General features: G+C 43.6%; 1 protein-coding gene across 1 annotated transcript in view; it reads right to left on the bottom strand.

Moving 5' to 3' along the window:
* Window positions 1–18596, bottom strand: part of LOC138981895 (probable ATP-dependent RNA helicase DDX23) — a 38663-nt gene that overhangs the window by 8438 nt on the left and 11629 nt on the right. The window contains exons 5-12 of the mRNA XM_070355038.1: window positions 13195–13319; window positions 11844–12020; window positions 10610–10689; window positions 8694–8919; window positions 8166–8311; window positions 6219–6396; window positions 3117–3356; window positions 386–537 (exon numbers count right to left, since the gene is read on the bottom strand). Of these exons, the coding sequence (XP_070211139.1) occupies window positions 386–537; window positions 3117–3356; window positions 6219–6396; window positions 8166–8311; window positions 8694–8919; window positions 10610–10689; window positions 11844–12020; window positions 13195–13319 (1324 nt within the window). The remainder of the gene's footprint in view (window positions 1–385; window positions 538–3116; window positions 3357–6218; window positions 6397–8165; window positions 8312–8693; window positions 8920–10609; window positions 10690–11843; window positions 12021–13194; window positions 13320–18596) is intronic.

Below are 18596 nucleotides of genomic sequence, written 5' to 3' on the forward strand. Positions count from 1 at the left end.
GGATTTTTTTTCCCCCAAAAAAACATATTGTTAAGTTATTTTGCCAAAAAACAGACTTTCTTGTTTTAATTTTTTCCCCCCCAAATGCCAAAATAAAGTCTAGGGTCGCGCGGAAAAATAGGGTCGGTCGGGATACCATAAACAGACTATTTTTTTTGTGTGCCTTATACCCAAATGCGTCCGCGATATACCGGGAGATGGGCCTTATCAGTGGCTGGCACTGAGCGAGCCTGCTGCTGCTGTGTTATATCTGCTGTGGGGGAAGGGTGGGTGGTAAAAATGGCTCAGCCTGCCTGCAGCTAAAGAGGCATAAATGAAGCCCGGGAACAGCCGTGTGTCAATGACTGAAAAGTGGGAACAACACAGCTGATATCGTCAGACTGACCTCTTCTCGGACTCGGTGAGCATGTAGACAATCTGTTCGACACGCTCCACTGGCTTGCCGATGTTACCGATGTAGACCACTGTTGGGCGTCGAAGGAAGGTTCTGGCCAGACGCTCCACTGCTGGAGGCATGGTGGCTGTGAACATCACCGTCTGTGGACAAACATGTATGTGTCATCAGAGTTATATACTGGCTATATGGATTTTACACACATAAAAAGAATGTACCGTACTGTGGACCCCCTGTTTTAACATCTGAATAAATATCTGTACTCGTAGTACTTCTAGTATTGTGGCAAAGTATTCTGAAAGTTTTAAAGCAATCCACCAAGCCATTGCTGAAATACAGCGCTTTTTGTCATGATACCCCTCAAAATTGATGCAAAATGCCTGTTTTTGACCACTCATGTGATCGACACCTGCATCAGTAGGAATAGCATAGCACACGAAATGCGCAAGCTAGCTAAACAAAACAACATATTCTGGGTAGATAATTGACTTGAATTTCTTCTTGTATGTAAAAGTTGCAATGTTTTGCCTATTGTGATTTTTCGTCGATTTTTAATGGGTTCCTTCCGATTTTGTCCGGTCGATTTTGAGGGTACCCTTATTTCAGCAGTGGTCACGTGATCCCTGTTAAAGACATCTTTAATCCGAAAAGTCATCAAGATAGTCAAGTGAATGGCCTTAACTGGCATAGAAAGATGATCCAGATAGTCAAGTGAATGGCCTTAACTGGCATAGAAAGATGATCCAGATAGTCAAGTGAATGGCCTTAACTGGCATAGAAAGATGATCCAGATAGTCAAGTGAACGGCCTTAACTGGCATAGAAAGGTGATCCAGATAGTCAAGTGAATGGCCTTAACTGGCATAGAAAGATGATCCAGATAGTCAAGTGAATGGCCTTAACTGGCATAGAAAGATGATCCAGATAGTCAAGTGAATGGCCTTAACTGGCATAGAAAGATGATCCAGATAGTCAAGTGAATGGCCTTAACTGGCATAGAAAGATGATCCAGATAGTCAAGTGAATGGCCTTAAATGGCATAGAAAGATGATCCAGATAGTCAAGTGAATGGCCTTAACTGGCATAGAAAGATGATCCAGATAGTCAAGTGAACGACCTTAACTGGCATAGAAAGGTGATCCAGATAGTCAAGTGAACGGCCTTAACTGGCATAAAAAGGTGATCCAGATAGTCAAGTGAACGGCCTTAACTGGCATAGAAAGGTGATCCAGATAGTCAAGTGAACGGCCTTAACTGGCATAGAAAGTCATCAAGATAGTCAAGTGAACGGCCTTAACTGGCATAGAAAGTCATCAAGATAGTCAAGTGAACGGCCTTAACTGGCATAGAAAGTCATCAAGATAGTCAAAGGAACGGCCTTAACTGGCATAGAAAGTCATCAAGATAGTCAAGTGAACGGCCTTAACTGGCATAGAAAGTCATCAAGATAGTCAAGTGAACGGCCTTAAGCCTTTCGCTTCCGACCGCGCATTTAAGCGCGGTCGGACCCTCACAGCAGTCGGACGCCCTGTTACTCAGGGGAAACAACCGAGAGTCCGCAGTTGCCTCGTTTTCGATAGCCAAGATGTCTGCCTCCATGTGGGTGCTGTTTTGAGTGAATTCGATTGATTTTGACGGATTTTATTGCGTTTTTCTGGACATCTTTGGTTTGATTCTCTAACATGGCGAATCGGCGCTATACTGTTGAGGAAGCTGTTCGTATTTTGATGGATATTCCCGGCAATGGAGATGAAAGTGAAGATGAAAATGTGGTGGGAGGCGAGGGAGACATTGTTCAAAATGAAAGGGAAATTGAAAGTGACGAAAGTGAGAGTGATAATGATGATTTTGTACAACCATCCACGTCGCGTGGAAGGGGGCGTGGCAGAAGGGGACAAGGCAGGGGTGGGAGGGGTGGGACAGGTAGGAAAAGAACCGACACAGTTGATAATTCTCGTCAGGAAGATCCAACATTTCCACGTGAGTATCCTATATACATAGATGTTTCTTTCCTCTACTGTTGTCCTAACAGTTTTTATGCAATCTCAATTCAACACACCCTATTTTTAGAAATATCGTAAAAAATCTCATATTATGGCTAACCTGTTGCAAAAAACAAAAAAATGAATAAGGCATATCTCAAAACTAAAATCATTCAACTATGCTGACAAAAGGCCAATAAAAATGTCTACATTAGTTTTGACTGGATATTTTTAATATTTACAAGCATAAAATAGCATTTTGTCTATATTTTCACTAATAAACTGAATAAATTGGATTATCCGCCCCTTGCGTAAAACATTGTCTGCCCCTTTTGAGTAATTTGTGGTATTATTGGAATCTCCAATCATATACCTACACATACATATATGTTTCTTTCCCCTACTGTTATCCTAACAGTTTTTATGCACTCTCAAATCAAAACACTCTTTTTTTACCAATATCCTCAAATAGTTCCGGAAGTCAAGGGGTTAACTGGCATAGAAAGGTGATCCAGATAGTCAAGTGAACGGCCTTAACTGGCATAGAAAGATGATCCAGATAGTCAAGTGAATGGCCTTAACTGGCATAGAAAGTTTGACTGAAATGACTGGGGAAATAATGCTTTAATTTGGGTGCAAAATTTGTCGCAATAATCTTTTTGCTAACTTTAAATACAAGTGCATATGGGAGTTGCAGTCCAGGAACACAGAAGAAGAAGAAGACGTGAAAGAAGCCCTTACTTGGCGGTACTTGTGCTTGCTAAGGAAGTTCTCCATCATCTTGATATCATCCTCGGCATCCTCCGTGTCTGGTTTCTGGTTGGTCACAGGCAGGTAGTCCAGAATCTTGCGCACCTCGGGTTCGAACCCCATGTTGATCATGCGATCAGCCTCGTCCATGACCACATAGGTACACTGGTTTAGCACCAGGTAACGGTTCTCCAACACGTCAATCATACGACCAGGTGTGGCAATCACAATCTGAAAGTATAGAAACCAGGAAGAATCAAAATACTGCAGAACCCCCCTTTTAACTCTTACCAGTTCGCTCCCTTACCCCCCCTGTAGTTTTCCACTGACCTTATCGAGAAAAAAAATTGGTTATTTTACATTGGATGGGTCAGACAGTGGATAAACTCACATGTTAGACACACTTTATGACAGAAACAAGCTGGGTTTTTGTTATAAGTTAGTTATAGGAATGCATTATTAGCCAAAAAATTAAAAATAGTCTGTTAACGGTAACATAGGCCAAAAAAATAGGGTCGGTAGGTCGGGACTTTTTTTTTCTTCTCCCAAAAAACATATTTTTAAGTTATTTTGCCAAAAAACAAAAACCTTTTTTTCCCCCTACAAAAAACCATATTTTCAAGTTATTTTGCCAAAAAACAAAGCCTAAACAAAAAATAAAAGCCAAAAAAAAGTCTAGGGTCGCGCGAAAAATAGGGTCGGTCGGGATACCGTAAACACTTTTTTTTTGGGGGGGGGGGGGGGCCTTAGGCATGCGTATGTCATGAAACGTCCAACTTTGAAATTTGGGCCGGTCATACACGTAAAATTCCATTCGTGCAAAAAACACGAGTGTACGTGGGAGTTTCAGCCCACGAACGAAGAAGAAGAAGAAGAAGAAATTTGGGTGGGGGTATTCAGGTGACAATAACTTTTTTGTTTATCAGCAAAACTCAATAAAACTTTGTTATGTTATGTAAAATGAATGTCAAAACAGACTAGTTAGCAGCATATCTAAAATAAACTGAACACAAAAAAATGTCTTCTTTGTGTTTGTCTCGTGTTCCAAAAAATGGGCGTACAAATTTCAACAAAAATCATGTTGTCACCCCCATAACCTTTTTTACCTTTAAAGATAGCACAATTCTCTTTGCAAATATGAAAAGCTTATTCATTTTCCTTTCATTTGATATATAACTTTCTATATTTCATTTAGAATATGACCCCAGATAGCCACTCGGCCAGTAGGCACCAACAGCACTGTAAAATATGCCCTAAAACCCCCGAACTGGTAAGAGTTAACACTATTGTGACTAGCACTGCCACGGCGTTTACGTCCTGCCTGCCCAAGCTTGCCACCAAGAAACTTCCCAAAAATCAGTAACTGTAAAGAAATCTGTCTAGCAAGCTTGAATTAAGTCCAATCACCACCAAATTTTGTGTACTAATTCAAAAATGGATGCCCAGTTCAGTCGTGCTATTTATAAGTTTGTCACGCAATTTGTTTTAGCAAAGGGGGGTGAAAGGGGGGTGAAACGGGGATAATTTGTGTTTTTTGACGTTTTTTTGTGTGTGTTTTATTTTCTACTGCTTTTTTTAAAAGTTATTTTTTAACAGAAAGTATTATAAATAATGTTATAACCAAACAAGGTGTAAAACCTATGAATTAGCTGAAATATTGTTAACATTGTACACAGAAATAAGGAGACAGTACAAAGAAAAAAAACAAGCAAATCACGCATTCACTCACAGCATCCTGACTCAAATGAAACAAAACTGTAACACTCACCAAATGATGTCTGGGTAATCCATATTGAATATAAGTCACATTTTCACAACAAAGTACCAACTGTACACCTATGAACAATTCCAAAAGGATTTGAAGGCTCCAGCCATCCATTGTTATCAGTGCTGCCACGCCCCCATAGCTCTTGCACGATTCCGAGATAGATCTACATGTTCGTCTAGCAGTATCACCGCCTACCACGTTTAGTTTGCCGACTCGTACTAGCAACAACGCGGGACTGTTTCTTCCTCGCTTTCACTGCTTGTATCGCTTTCGTGAGGCGAAAACGATACGTCCGAATCATGCTCTACGGGATCCTCTAGGTCCAACATCCGGAGAATCTCCTCCCGAGACAAGGCTCGCCTTTGATTCATTTTTTTTTCTCAAAAACGCACACAAATCAGGCGAATTTGCAAATGGCAGAAGGGGACGCCAAGTGTATCAAGGGAAACAACTCAATTTATTTGCAAGCTTCAAAAACCGGGAAGCAATCACGAGTCGTGTACCCTCTATGGCTGGTACTGAAAAATGCGCGTCCCGTCCATGGGCGTGTCAGCGCTGGTACTGATTTATCAGTGTCCCATCGCGAAAGTGTTAAGACTCCCCAATTTAAGACTCTCCTCTTTCAAGACCGTGCTTTTCCAGATTTTCTGTTCATAACCTGTGTAAATGTACCCCCATTTTAAGACATGATTTTCTCCGATTTTTGGAGGTCTTAAAAGGTTTTTTTCCACTGTAACAGAAAGGTTAGTTATTTGAAAGTGTAACAAACAACTACCCTGTTTTGTTTTTTGAATCTTGATTTTGGAATGCTGGCAGTCTACCTGTTTCAGATTTTCTGTGGTTTTTGTATGTTACTTTTGTACAGAAAGAACGGGTTTGATTTGTATCAGTGATGTGCACTTACGGTTCTACCCTAACCCTAACCCTTTTTTTTTTCCCCCCCTCCCTTTCTTGTGTTGAAATAACACTAGTTCGCAGGAACGACTGACATACAATGAACCACAGCAATAACTGGACTTGGTAAAGAATGAATTACAGTGGAACCCCCCTTTCAAGACCCCTGATTAAACACTCCCTCCTTCTTAAGACTCGTTTTTCTCAGATTTTCAGTGTATAACCTCTGTAAATTTACCCCAATTTTACAGCACTCTGTATTTGGTTGTGTTTGAATGTACTCAAGCCAAGCAACATTCCCTTGTACTGCATGTGGTTGAAATAAAATCTTATGTCTTTTAAGACTCCTTACTTTTGAAGACCTGATTTTCTCAGATTTGTGGAGGTCTTAAAAGGGGGGTTTCTCCATATTCTCCCTTGAAGATCCTCACCTCGCAACCCTGCCTCAGTTTGAAGCCCTGCTCCTCACGGGAGATACCTCCGATGACGGAGACCACCCTGATGCCCAGACACTCGCCGAACTTGTGCGTCTCCTCTTCGATCTGCTGTGCCAGCTCACGAGTGGGGGCAAGAATGATTGCGTAAGGCCCTTGATCTGCATCCTCCATTCTGGCAGAGAAACAGGACAATGCGTGTCAGGTCAAGTGCAGTCTGAGCTATGGGGAGTAAGATAAAGGTGTTTGTCTCAGGTAATAATACTTTTTGTTAAATAATAATAATTGTCAGTAAGTACTGGTGTCACATGACTGATGTGAACCAGTTGATTGGCTAATGGCGATGCGCTAAAACTGTTAGCGCACTCCAAGAGTGCGCTAACTTTTCCACAAAGCGTATTCTTCCGCCCTTTGCCTAAGCGAGACTGTACTCTCATCCTCAGAATTAATTAATGACATGTAGCTTATATATTCTCCACAATACCAATGACCATAAATTTCCTGCTTCTCAATTAAAGCAGAAGTGGGTTTTTTTCTGACAGATTGCATGTGCCTGTGCCACAGTTGCCACTGATCTAAAAATAGAACCCGCTGTGTCTAATTTTTCAGTTTCGACTTGCAAAGATTCTTCTCATAATTATGCCGTGTTAGTGGCATGTAGCTTATTATCCACATTACCAAATGATGAGTTAGTATATATACAATTCCCAGCAGCTAACAGAAAACACAAGTGTTATTCCGGCTAGATCAGCATTTGGAATTATACGTAGCAGACTACACTGAAGTACGACTGCATCTGTTCAGTAAATGAATGGTTTCCGAATTATTATTTCAAGGCAAGAACAATCGGAATCGAAAACGTGTAGTGTTTAGAACGGTCTTACCATATATAAGACTTATTACCAGCCTGCCTCATGCGTGCAGACTCAGTGCAACGTGACGAGCAATTTTTGTTTTTGAAATGAGACTGTCGCACAGTGGTTCGATTGCCATAGCCTAGCAGACGACATAAACCCCGCTCAGCAAATTAACATGTTGGGCAAATGTGAACGATAAAACGATGGGGATATAATACGTGTAGGGTTCAGAGCATTCTTACCGTTCATATTTAGTACCAGACTCCCCGATGAGTGAAGATACCACACGAGAAACATGCCACATTTATTTTGAAAATGTGCTAACCGTCGACCTTGGGGGTCAGCCAATTCAAGGGGAGTCACTCTGCACAGTCAATCCGTCGAAGCTTGACTGGAGGTTTCGAATCGCAAATAACTAAGAACACAGTCCTTTCTCCGAGTTCAAATGAGGTCTCTCTGAAAGATCATCACTGTTTAGCTTAACGCTACACTGGAATTTACCAACAGAAATTAAAACAAGAGTTCGCGTGTGACGAAAGCACGACACACTTGAGACAGCCCACACAAAAGTAGATCTGACACAAACCTGACCACACAGTTACGCCTATCCAAATGCGCGTTGCAAAATGTGCGTGTTGAATCTTCTTTTTTCTCTGGCGGTACTGACAATATCGTTATTGAAACAATCCCAGTGCACTAACACTAAGGGATTTATAGAGCAAATCTCAAAAATAATTATTGAACTCAGCGCTATGCGCTTCGTTCAATAATGAATTTTCTCGAATTGCTCTATAAATCCCTTAGTGCACTGGGATGTCTCAATAACTTAAATAGTAATTGTCACTGGCATCACATGACTGATGTCAAGCAGTAGATTGGCTCACGGCAATACGCTAAAACTGTTAGCGCACTCCAAGAGTGAGGAAGGCGAAGTAGACTTCTCCTAATTAATTTGAGGCTTCAGGCTGTTCCGACTTTCGATGATTTCCGCGAATTCATGGCGATAAACAATGTACCAAAACAATAAAGATAAAAGGCAGTAGATGTAATCAAGTTCTGCCAAATCCATGCATTAACATGTATTCACCTGACAATCTTGGGCAGTGACTGGATCCACACCAGTAGAGGAATGAGAAAAGCGGCCGTTTTACCGCTGCCAGTTTCCGCAACACCGATGATGTCACGGTTCTGTAGACCAATGGGGATGGCCTGCATCTGAATAGGTGTGGGTTCCTGTGGACAGAAGGAATACAGTGAAGTAGTTCTGGTTTTAAAGGTACATTATTTTTCATGTAAGTCATTGTGTGTGTGTGTGTGTGTGTGTGTGTGTGTGTGTGTGTGTGGTGTGATGTGTGTGTGTGGTGTGTGTGTGTATTTGTGTGTGTGTATTTGTGTGTGTGTGGTGTGATGTGTGTGTGTGTGTGTGTGTGTGTGTGTGTGTGTGTGTGTGGTGTGATGTGTGTGTGTGGTGTGTGTGTGTGTGTTTGTGTTTGTGTGTCACTGTGTGTGTGCACATGCATACAAGAATGTGTGTAAAAAAGAGTATACATATCCTATCTTCGTCAGAATATGTTTGAACAAGGTTCCAGCACGTGCCAGCAAACTCGCCACTCACTTTGTAGCCGACTCTGTCAATGGTATCCATGATGTCCTTGCCAATGTCCGACTCTTTCCAGAAACGGATGGGGTTCGGGATTCGGCCTCCCTTGCAAGAGATATTGTAGTCCTCACGGAAGATACGCCAATCACGCTCTTGCATCTCCTCCTTAGACTTATCAGCCCAGTGACGATCGTCCCACTTTTGTTTGGCTTCCTTATTGGCCATGTTTTTCAACCGTTTCCTGGAAAGAGAGAAGTCAGACGTCAGAACTGCTTAATTTTTTCGGCTATATGCCCATTGACAGTAAGTAGGGAATTATTTGGGGGGGGCGCATTCAAACATTCAACAATCAAAACCGCGACACCAATGTACACCAAGAAAAACGAAATGGGAATGCTTGTAAAAATTGACATGGAAGACAAATGAAAAGAGAGAGAAAAAGAAAGTGAGGCAGGGGTGTTGCTAGACATTTTTATGTTGGGACATTTGGCCGAAACTGTCAGAATGCTTTAGGACATTTTGAAAAAATGTCGGCCATTATTTTGGCTCATCGAAAGTCACCGCAACATTGAAGCACAAGAGGTAATCATTTTCTTAGGAACACAGAACATATGTTGCATACTGCAACTGAAACAATCAGCTTTGTTGATTTAAGTAAAACACAAAGACACCAATTCTTTAAAACTTTTTCAAACCTTTAACTTTAATGTTTTGAAAGTAAAACAATAAAACTCTTCCAATCTTGTGCAAATCTTGACAAGCCTTTCAGTTGGAAACATGACTGGTAAAACACCAATAAAACATAAACACACTCTGACACCGTCACATAACATTGTGATTTTATCAAAGTTGACTAGAAGTAGAACAACAATGAATATGGCAGAACACCTAAAATATTTTTACATCCACCGTTCTTGCACAGTTTGCAAAACATGGACCCACCCTCATAGCTAAGCCATGGGTGTAGGGTGAGCCAATTTGCTTGAAAACCACGATTTGGATGTCACTTTTCATTCTCAGCAGATGTCGATACGCGGTGAATGTGACTGTCGTCTGCTAAGCTTGTGTCGTCTGCTTCCATCGACTCGACAACACTACCCCTATCACTCACACTCACACTGTCCACGTTCGCGGTGTTGCTGTTATTTTTTTCAGAAGCACCTACCTTGGCGAAGGGTAGCACACCTTGGCCACTGATCAATTGAGTTTTTTTCTTTTTTGGTTGCGACATGATCATGATGATGTTCGGCGAACGCAAACGCTGAGAGCGGTCCGCTGAGAGTGTGGTTTCCCTTGTCCAAGGGAAACCACTCTGGCAGCTATAGTTTTTGTCAATGGCTTCCGCTCAAAACACTGATGTTTCGTTCTTGGTATTCACGAAGAAAATAAACGCCAGTCAGTTGACTAAGTACATCGGCAGCAGTTTTATCAATCAAAGCCTGACCAATAAAAAAAACGGACAAACCTTGGCCGATTCAGACGAATACTCTTCGGACATTTGGCCGATAAGTACATGAAAGTTTCGGCCAAAGTAAAAAAAAATCGGCGATTCGCCGAAGGGCCGATCCAAACGACACCCCTGAGTGAGGTGAAAAAAATGTAGAGACTTTTGTACCGCACACCATACGAGTGATGAAAAGATAATTATCTCCTCCCCATCCCCCCCCAAAAAAAATTAACAACACCAAAAATAACACACAAAAAGGATTATTCTAGCATACAGAGCTCTTACGTCTTTGTTTCCAATACAGTGCAACCTCACCCCCCCATTTAAGACTCCCCAATTTAAGACTCCCTCCGTTTTAAGATATTGTTTTCTCAAATTTGTGGAGGTCTTAAAATGGGGGTTCCACTGAATCTTGTCATAAGGGCTCTGCCTCCCTTGCTTATGATTCTCGTTTGTTACAATGGAAGAAACTGAAAGGACTTACTTCTCCTGTTCTTTTTCTGCGTCTGTCCTGCGTTTTTCCAGCAAGTCTCCATAGAACTTGGATTGATCTTTTTTCTGAGCCTGTAAACAACATACAGTAGAATTTCACCAAACAACAAAGAAAATGGAAGAAAATGTAAATGAAACAAGAAGAGCAAACGCTCGATCGAGTCACTTTCGCAGTTCTGAATATTATATGAGGCATCAGATGGACAGGAAGAAATTGCTATTCACAACACAATGAGTCACGTTCACATAAAATTTGAGCCCGGTCACTTTTATAGTTTCCGAGAAAAGCCCAACGTTAAGTTGTGTGTTGCCGAACAGAAAAGGCTAGTTATCTCCCTTGTTTTTCTGATAACGTTCGTAAAAGGCTACAGATGTAAATACTTTGATGTAAAGAATAATCCTACAAAGTTTCAATCACATCCGATGAACTTTGTCAAAGATATAAAATGTCTAATTTTTCCTTTGACGCTGACCTGTGACCTTGAAAAAGGTCAAAGGTCAACGAAACCATCGTTAAAGTGTAGAGGTCATTGGAGGTCACGACTAAACAAAATATGAGCCCGATCGCTTTGATAGTTTCCGAGAAAGGTCCAACGTTAAGGTGGTGTCTACGGACGGCCGGCCGGATGGCCGGCCGGACGGCCGGCCGGCCGGACAGACTAACACTGACCGATTACATAGAGTCACTTTTTCTCAAGTGACTCAAAAATGTAATGCAAGCAGGGTACATGATCTATCTTAACTGCTGATTTTCTCTTTTCTTTTCCTCTTACCCAAGCATTCCTCTAGCCTCTCGAGGGACACTCGATACAATTTCTCTGCATAAAACTCTTCTCTAAGTTACTCCGTTCAATAGGTTTCACCAAAAAATACCTCAAATAGATCAAAAAGTTTGATGACACTAAGCAAGGGAAGAAACCATTCTTAAAAGATGGTTTTAACAGACGCAATTTTCTCAATCTAGTGCAAAAGCTGTCCGTGGTTGTTTGCTTTATAGAATTTTTAAACATTTGCTGTCCTTTCAGCGAATCTGACAAACTTTTTTTCACAGTTGGAAAAAAGGTGACACTAAGGCTGCTTGAAACTTCAGAAAACTGTCGAAACTTTACAGGCCATTCTGAAATATTTCCCAAAGGAAATAATTTCTAGCAACACCCGTGGCTTGGATTTGGACACATATTGTATGTACAATATCAAACAAAGACTGTTGTATTTAATTCACTCACCTTGATGTCGATACCGGCAACGTTTCCTCTGCCATAAAACTGGACCCCATGCCGTTCCTTGTAGAGCTCATTGTAATCCAGTGAAGTATCATCGCCAGCGTCCCAATCAAACACAAACTTGCGATCATTCAAACGACGCACCCTTTTGCGTTTTTTGATGATTCCAAGGTAACGTTCCTGTACACAAAAAAAGAGGGGTGTGTGTGTGTGAAAATGTAAGAACTTCTCATCATACTCGCTCACACAAACAAAAAGCTGAAAATGAATATCTGAAGTTCAAAGTTTCCTTTCACCAACAACTCTTAGGAACAGGAAGAGCTACTGCTCATGCTACTGACCTTCCTCATACCTAAAAAATATGAATCAGAAGCATATTAACTGCTACTCTTATTGCTCCAACAACACCAAAACAATGATAGTTTCCAACTTATCATCCGCACTGTGACCTTGGAATTTGACCAGGATCAGCCAGATTTTGGTCATGTCACGAGATCGTGAAGTATCAAAGCTCTAGCAGGGTATGGCTTGGGCGTCGGTCATCGGTCTTTTGCCTAGGTAAATTCGGAAAAGACCGATAGATAAATGTCTGTCAGTCAATTTAAAAAAAAATCGGAATATGGTTACAGAAATCGGAAATAGCTGGAACGAGATAAAAACTTGGAAGAATTCCGCGAAAATTGGAAGGGTTGGTAGCTTTTCGGGTTACATTCTTTAATTAGTTTCAATCGAATGCTTCACATTTAGCACAACTATGAATGAAGAAACAAGAACAAGAAAGTTCAAAATCAAATGCAATTCCCCCCCCCCCCCCCCCCAATTTACTGTACATGATCTTCATGAAATTAAACAACCTCTTCAAGACATTGTGCCTTCAGTCTTCTGAAATTCTGCCAGAAGAAGGTTGCATAAACCAAAATATTGCAACTATTGGTTTTTGATCTTTATGATTCTTTATTCTTCACTGTTTTTTTCCTCCATTTAAACAATTCTCACAACAGCTCTGTAACTGTAATAAGTTTCTCCTCACTGCTGTAATGCATAATGTGCGGTCCCGGGGCGGCAAACAAGCTATTTTTTGTTGTTGACTGATTGATTTTCAAAATGACTGGTTGATTCATGGCCGAGTAAGTCAATGGACCTATAGTGGACAAAACCCAAGCCAATCCCTGCTCTAGCTTCAAAAACATTTAAGAAAATACTTATTTTAACTTTTTTTTTATAACCCAAACTTGACCTATGCCCATAAAATGTGCGGAGGGTCAACCAGACTTGGATCATATCTGGAGGTCATCAAACCCTGGAAGAGTGTAAAGTTTTATAGCTCTAGCTTCAAAATTGAATGGTTTCCTACCTTGATAGCTGCTGCTTCCTTTTCCTGGTCCTTCTCTGAGCGTTTTTCACCTTTGTCGTCTTCCCTCTGTACATCTCTTTCTCTCCGATCAGGTCTATATCGTCTGTCTCGATCAAAGTCATCCACTGAAAAAATGAAAAGAAGCAGAAATTTAGAAGAATTAAAGGAGTTTCATTGCAAATCATATTGTAAAGAACGCCAGTATGTACAATGACTTATCTCGCCTCTTTAAAAATGTGCATCCAAAGCACTAAATCATACAGTATTTTTCGTCAGTTGGCTAAAGTTTAGAGTTTTAATTTTTCATTCTGCATTACAATTTACCAGGGGTGTACCTTAACTTTTTTTGCTACCGGCCAGGGGGGCCGGTAAGTCAAAAATTGAACCGGCCCCCCCAAATCCCAACCGGCCCCCAACTTGCCGGGATTTCTTACAACCGCCCCAGCGGCTCGTCGCTTGCTAACCACATACACAAAAGACGTACATTCATACTTATAATGCATACATGTGGATTTGCACGATTAATAACTACCACAAACACACAGAAAACTTGATGACTAAAATGCTATGTTTTAATATAATGATAATTAACCTTGTTTTAATAAAGAATTTAAAATAAAAGCCGCCACAAAGAAACAAGAAATCAAAACCACATTCACACCCTGTCACACAATCACACACTAAACCTCACTAAAAAGTTACCCCCTTTATGTACCCCTACCACACAATTTACAAAGTAATTTACTATGGAACTTTACTTACCACATAAACACACACTACAAAAGAGTAAATCAGCTTTTTTTTTTAATTTAAATTATGTTTTTTGTTGTATAAAACCAAGTATAAAAAGCTGACTACAAACAAAACATTTTCTAAGTTGCTTTCTTGTTTTGTTTCTTTTTCTTTATGTCTGTGTTATTAATATTACTGTAAAAGTTGCATACCAGCCAAATTTACCACAGCTTAAGTCATAAATAATCGAAAATTTCTTATCAAATTTTCATTTAATTAATATACTTACCAACTCACATAAATAGCATTAACTTCAGTTTGATGCGTTAGACATTGAAGCACTGACCCTGGTAACAGGGGGAGATAACTCCCAAAACAAAACAAACCCTTGACAACGGGTCCCGGGAGTTACCTCCCCCCACCGGCTGCCCGCGCATGCGCTGGACATACTGCCGGTATAGTCATTCCCACTGAAACACCACCTTAAACCACACAAAGCGGGGTAGGTAGGGAGGGCATTAAGTATGTGAGTTGGTAAGTATATTATTTAAATGAAAATTTGATAAGAAATTTTCGATTAAATAACATATTCTTACTACAACTCACATAAATAGCAGATTGCTACACAAGGCGGCGGGAAACTCACCTAAACCTTCGGTAGAACCTGGCCAGCTGCCACCATGGCAGGCAAACAGCTCGAGCCATCTTGCCTAGTGCTGGCAATATCACGTAGATAAAAGTTTATGAAAACGTCTTCAGACTTCCAGTATGCTGCTCTGAGCACTTCAGTCATCCTGCCTGAGCGCAAGACCGCTAGAGAGGCGGCCCAGGCTCTCGCCTCATGCGTACGAGGCGACCGTAATGGGAGAACGGAGCGTCCCCCCCCCTGTGTCTGCCACCACTCATATGCTTGCCTTATAAGCCCGGCAGACCATCTCGCCAAAGTCGTCTTAACAATATCCTTATCCCTGGCTACGTTTAACGAGATGAAAAGCAATTTCTGAGATGAAGCTCTTAACGGAGCCGTGCGAGACAGGTAAGCCCGCAGAGCCCGGACCGGGCAGTTCAAGAGGTCAGGGTCACCGCGCGGTAAAATAGAACGCAGCGACTGTATGTTCACAACAGGAGACGGCTGGTTAGGTTTTTGATTCTTTGCTAAAAACACAGGCGAAAAACGCAAGATAACCGAGCCATCTTTTTCGAAAGAAATATCCTGATTAAGTCCGGAAAGAGCGTGAACCTCGCTTCCCCGACGCGCTGACGCGAGCAAAATAAGGAGGAGAGTCTTCTTAGTAAGGTTAGACAGACTAGCCTCTTTCAAAGGTTCGAAAACCGAGGAGCGCAAAAATTCCAGTACAAGTAAGAGATCCCAGGCTGGGACAGACGTTCTGCGTGAAGCAGAGCTAAGAGCGGCACCTTTAATGACGCTTGCGATCACCCCGTCCAGGGTAATAGAGCGTCCCAACTGCTTGAGGGTAGTGGAAATGGCAGAACGACGTACCCGGAGGGTAGACGCCGTCCGACCTTGGGAGGACAGCCAAGCCAAATGATTTGCAACCTGCATAGTACGTGGAGACAACGGGTTAACACCGTTAAGACGACACCACTGGGCCCAAGCAGCCCAATGGGACGAATAAACAGCAGAAGTAGATCTTCTATGCGCCTTCTGCACCAATGTCAGAGTGAGGTCTGACGCCCCCGAGCGCCTCAACGCTCTCCTGACAGAACCCAAGCGTGTAGAGCCAGGAGATGAGGGTCCCTGTGAGGGATCCCCGACCTCGGTTGCAGAAGCTACCCCTCTCGAAGATCGAGAGGAATGGGTGGACCGTCGGCTAGACGAAGAAGGTCCGGAAACCACGCCTGGCTCGGCCACAACGGCGCTATGAGAACCAGCCTTGGCTTCTCCAAGTCCGCCTTTCTCAGTACCTTGCCCAGCAACGGAATGGGAGGGAAGGCATAAGCTATCAGATCCTTCCAGTCTATTCCCATGGCGTTGACCTCCCAAGCCTCCGGGTCCGGCACTGGAGACACGAAGACTGGGAGACGCCGAGAGAACCGGGTGGCAAACAGATCCACGAGGGGTTTGTCTACCTGCGTCCACAGACGCCTCAGTGCTTGGTGTGCGATAGTCCACTCCGAGTGCAGAATCTGCGAAGTGCGACTGAGTGAATCTGCCAAGATGTTCAGGCACCCCGGAAGGTACTTCGCAGAAATCACAATCCCCTGAAGGAACGCCCAAGCGAGAATCTCGCAAGCTCTGTTGGACAGAACCAGCGAGCGCGTACCCCCCTGCTTGTTCAGGTACGCGGCCACAGTGGTGTTGTCCGTGTGGATCAACACATGCTTGCCAGGCGCACTGCTTCCAACTCCAGAATGTTGATATGCAACGACTTCTGATTCTGGTCCCAAAGACCGGAAGCTGTGTTCCCCTCCAGATGAGCTCCCCAACCCTGAAGGGAAGCATCGGTAAAAAGATGCAACTCCGGAGGGGGCAAGGAAATCGGAACGCCCTGAGTCAGCCAGGCCGAATCCAACCACTGCCTTGTTGACTCCAGGAACCATCCCTGAAGGGGAAGAGACAGATTCCAACCTTGCGAGGCTGGATCCCAGGCAGAGTTCAGAAACGCCTGAAACGGGCGTTTGTGAACTCTGCCCAGAGGAATCAGGGTAGACATCGACTCCATCTGGCCCTGGAGTGACGCCAACACCCTGACAGGCGCGTGGCGGAGGCTTGACAGAGACCTGACCAGATCCTGCAGCTTGTCTATCCTCCGCTGGGCGGGACGCACAGTCCAAGCTCGGGTGTCGAACACCATGCCCAGATACGTGAACTCCTGAGAGGGAACCAAGTCGGACTTCCCTTGGTTCACGAAGAAACCTAAGTCTCTCGCAGTCTGCAAGACTATCTGGGTGTGCTGCCCGCACAGGGACTCTTGTTGACTCAGAATCAACCAGTCGTCCAGATAAACTCTGAGACGAATCCCTTTCTGGCGCACTAACGCGCAAAGCTGGCGCACTATCATGGTGAAAATCCAGGGTGCTAAAGAAAGCCCGAACGGCAGCGCCCTGAACTGGAACACCCTGTCGCCCCACAGGAACCGCAGCCACTTTCGATCTGACCTGTGCATCAGAATATGGAAGTACGCGTCTGTCAGGTCGATGGAAGTGACCCAGTCCGACGGACGAAGGGCCTCCCTGACAGACGCTGGAGTCTCCATCTTGAACGGAACTTTCCGGAGAAAGCCGTTCAAGGGAGACAGATCCAACACCGGTCGCCAACCCCCTGACGCTTTCGGGACGACAAACAGTCTCCCGTAAAAGCCAGGGGATCGACGATCGATGACCTCTTCTACCGCTTGCTTCTGCAAGAGCAGTAGAACCTCCGCCTGGATAACGGCACAAGCCTCTAGATCGGCGGGGAACTTGAACCTGGGTGTTGTCCTGGTTAGAGGGGCCTTGTCCTCCAACCAGAGCAACCGGAACCCCGATCGAACCACTCCCGTAACCCAAGGGTTGCTCGTAAGAGCCAACCAAGCTGGAACGGCCCTTGAGAGGCCGCCCGCTACCAAAGGGGTAGGGGCTAGGGGAGTGGCTGGATCGGGGAGCCTTCATTGGGGGTTAGGTTTGCCACCTGACCCCTTCTTCCCGAAGGAAGGCCTCTTATTGTAGGGGCGAGAACGGCTGCCACCCCTATGCGACCTCGCGTTGCCAACCCCTGGAGGCAAAGCCGGAATGGTGGAGTAAGACACACCCCTGTCAGTTGCCAGCATCTCCCTCATTTGATCCTTGAAAGTAGAAAAAAGAGCAAACAATTCATCGCGCGAGACCGCCTGGGCCTCTTTCTCCTGCGGCGACAAAACAGGCATGCTAGCAGGAGGATCGATCGAAACACGCAACGACTCCTCGCTAACCGGATCGAAAACGCTGACCAGAGGTCGTTTCACCGGTGAAACCTTATCTTTCGAACGCGACTTCTTGGATTTACTTTTAGACGAAGACGCAGACCCAGAACTGCCCAGCGGCGAACCCACCGGTACCTGCCTGGCAGAGCTCTTACCCTTGTCCGCCATCGAAATGACAAGTCACAACGAGAAAATTTCGCAAAAATAATTACAAAATTCTAAAATGCAAATGGCGGCATGCACCCGTAACACCGGGCACTGCCTACACTAGGTTGAAGCAACAAAAAACTCCAGAAATCGGAGTCAAAAGTTCCACAACCGGCAGACAAAACAAAATGCAAATGGCGGCATGCGCTTGTAACACAGCGCTCTGCCTACAGCAGGTTGAGACAACAAAAAACCCCAGAAATCGGAGCAAAAAGTTTCACAACCCAAAAATAATAAAGCAAAAGAAGGCAGGCACCTAAACGACGGTGTTCCTACCTGAAAGCGCCAAGTTGACGAACAGATAAACTTCGTAAGACGAAGTGCAAATTTTCAACAACAATTACAAAATGCAAATGGCGGCCGGCACCAACTAACAGTGCCCCGACCGTTATAAGCCAAGTTGAGAAGAACAAGAAACTCCAAGTTAGAGTCAAGTTCCCCAACAAAATACACTTTGCAAATGGCGGCAAGGCAAAACAAGATAAACAAGAAAGATCTCACCGTAGCAGAGGCAAGAAGCGTTCAGACTTCAAAGGGTCAACGGCCTACCGTGGCAGGCCA

This window comes from Littorina saxatilis, linkage group LG12 (assembly GCF_037325665.1).
Source record: "Littorina saxatilis isolate snail1 linkage group LG12, US_GU_Lsax_2.0, whole genome shotgun sequence".
Lineage (NCBI taxonomy): Eukaryota > Metazoa > Mollusca > Gastropoda > Littorinimorpha > Littorinidae > Littorina > Littorina saxatilis.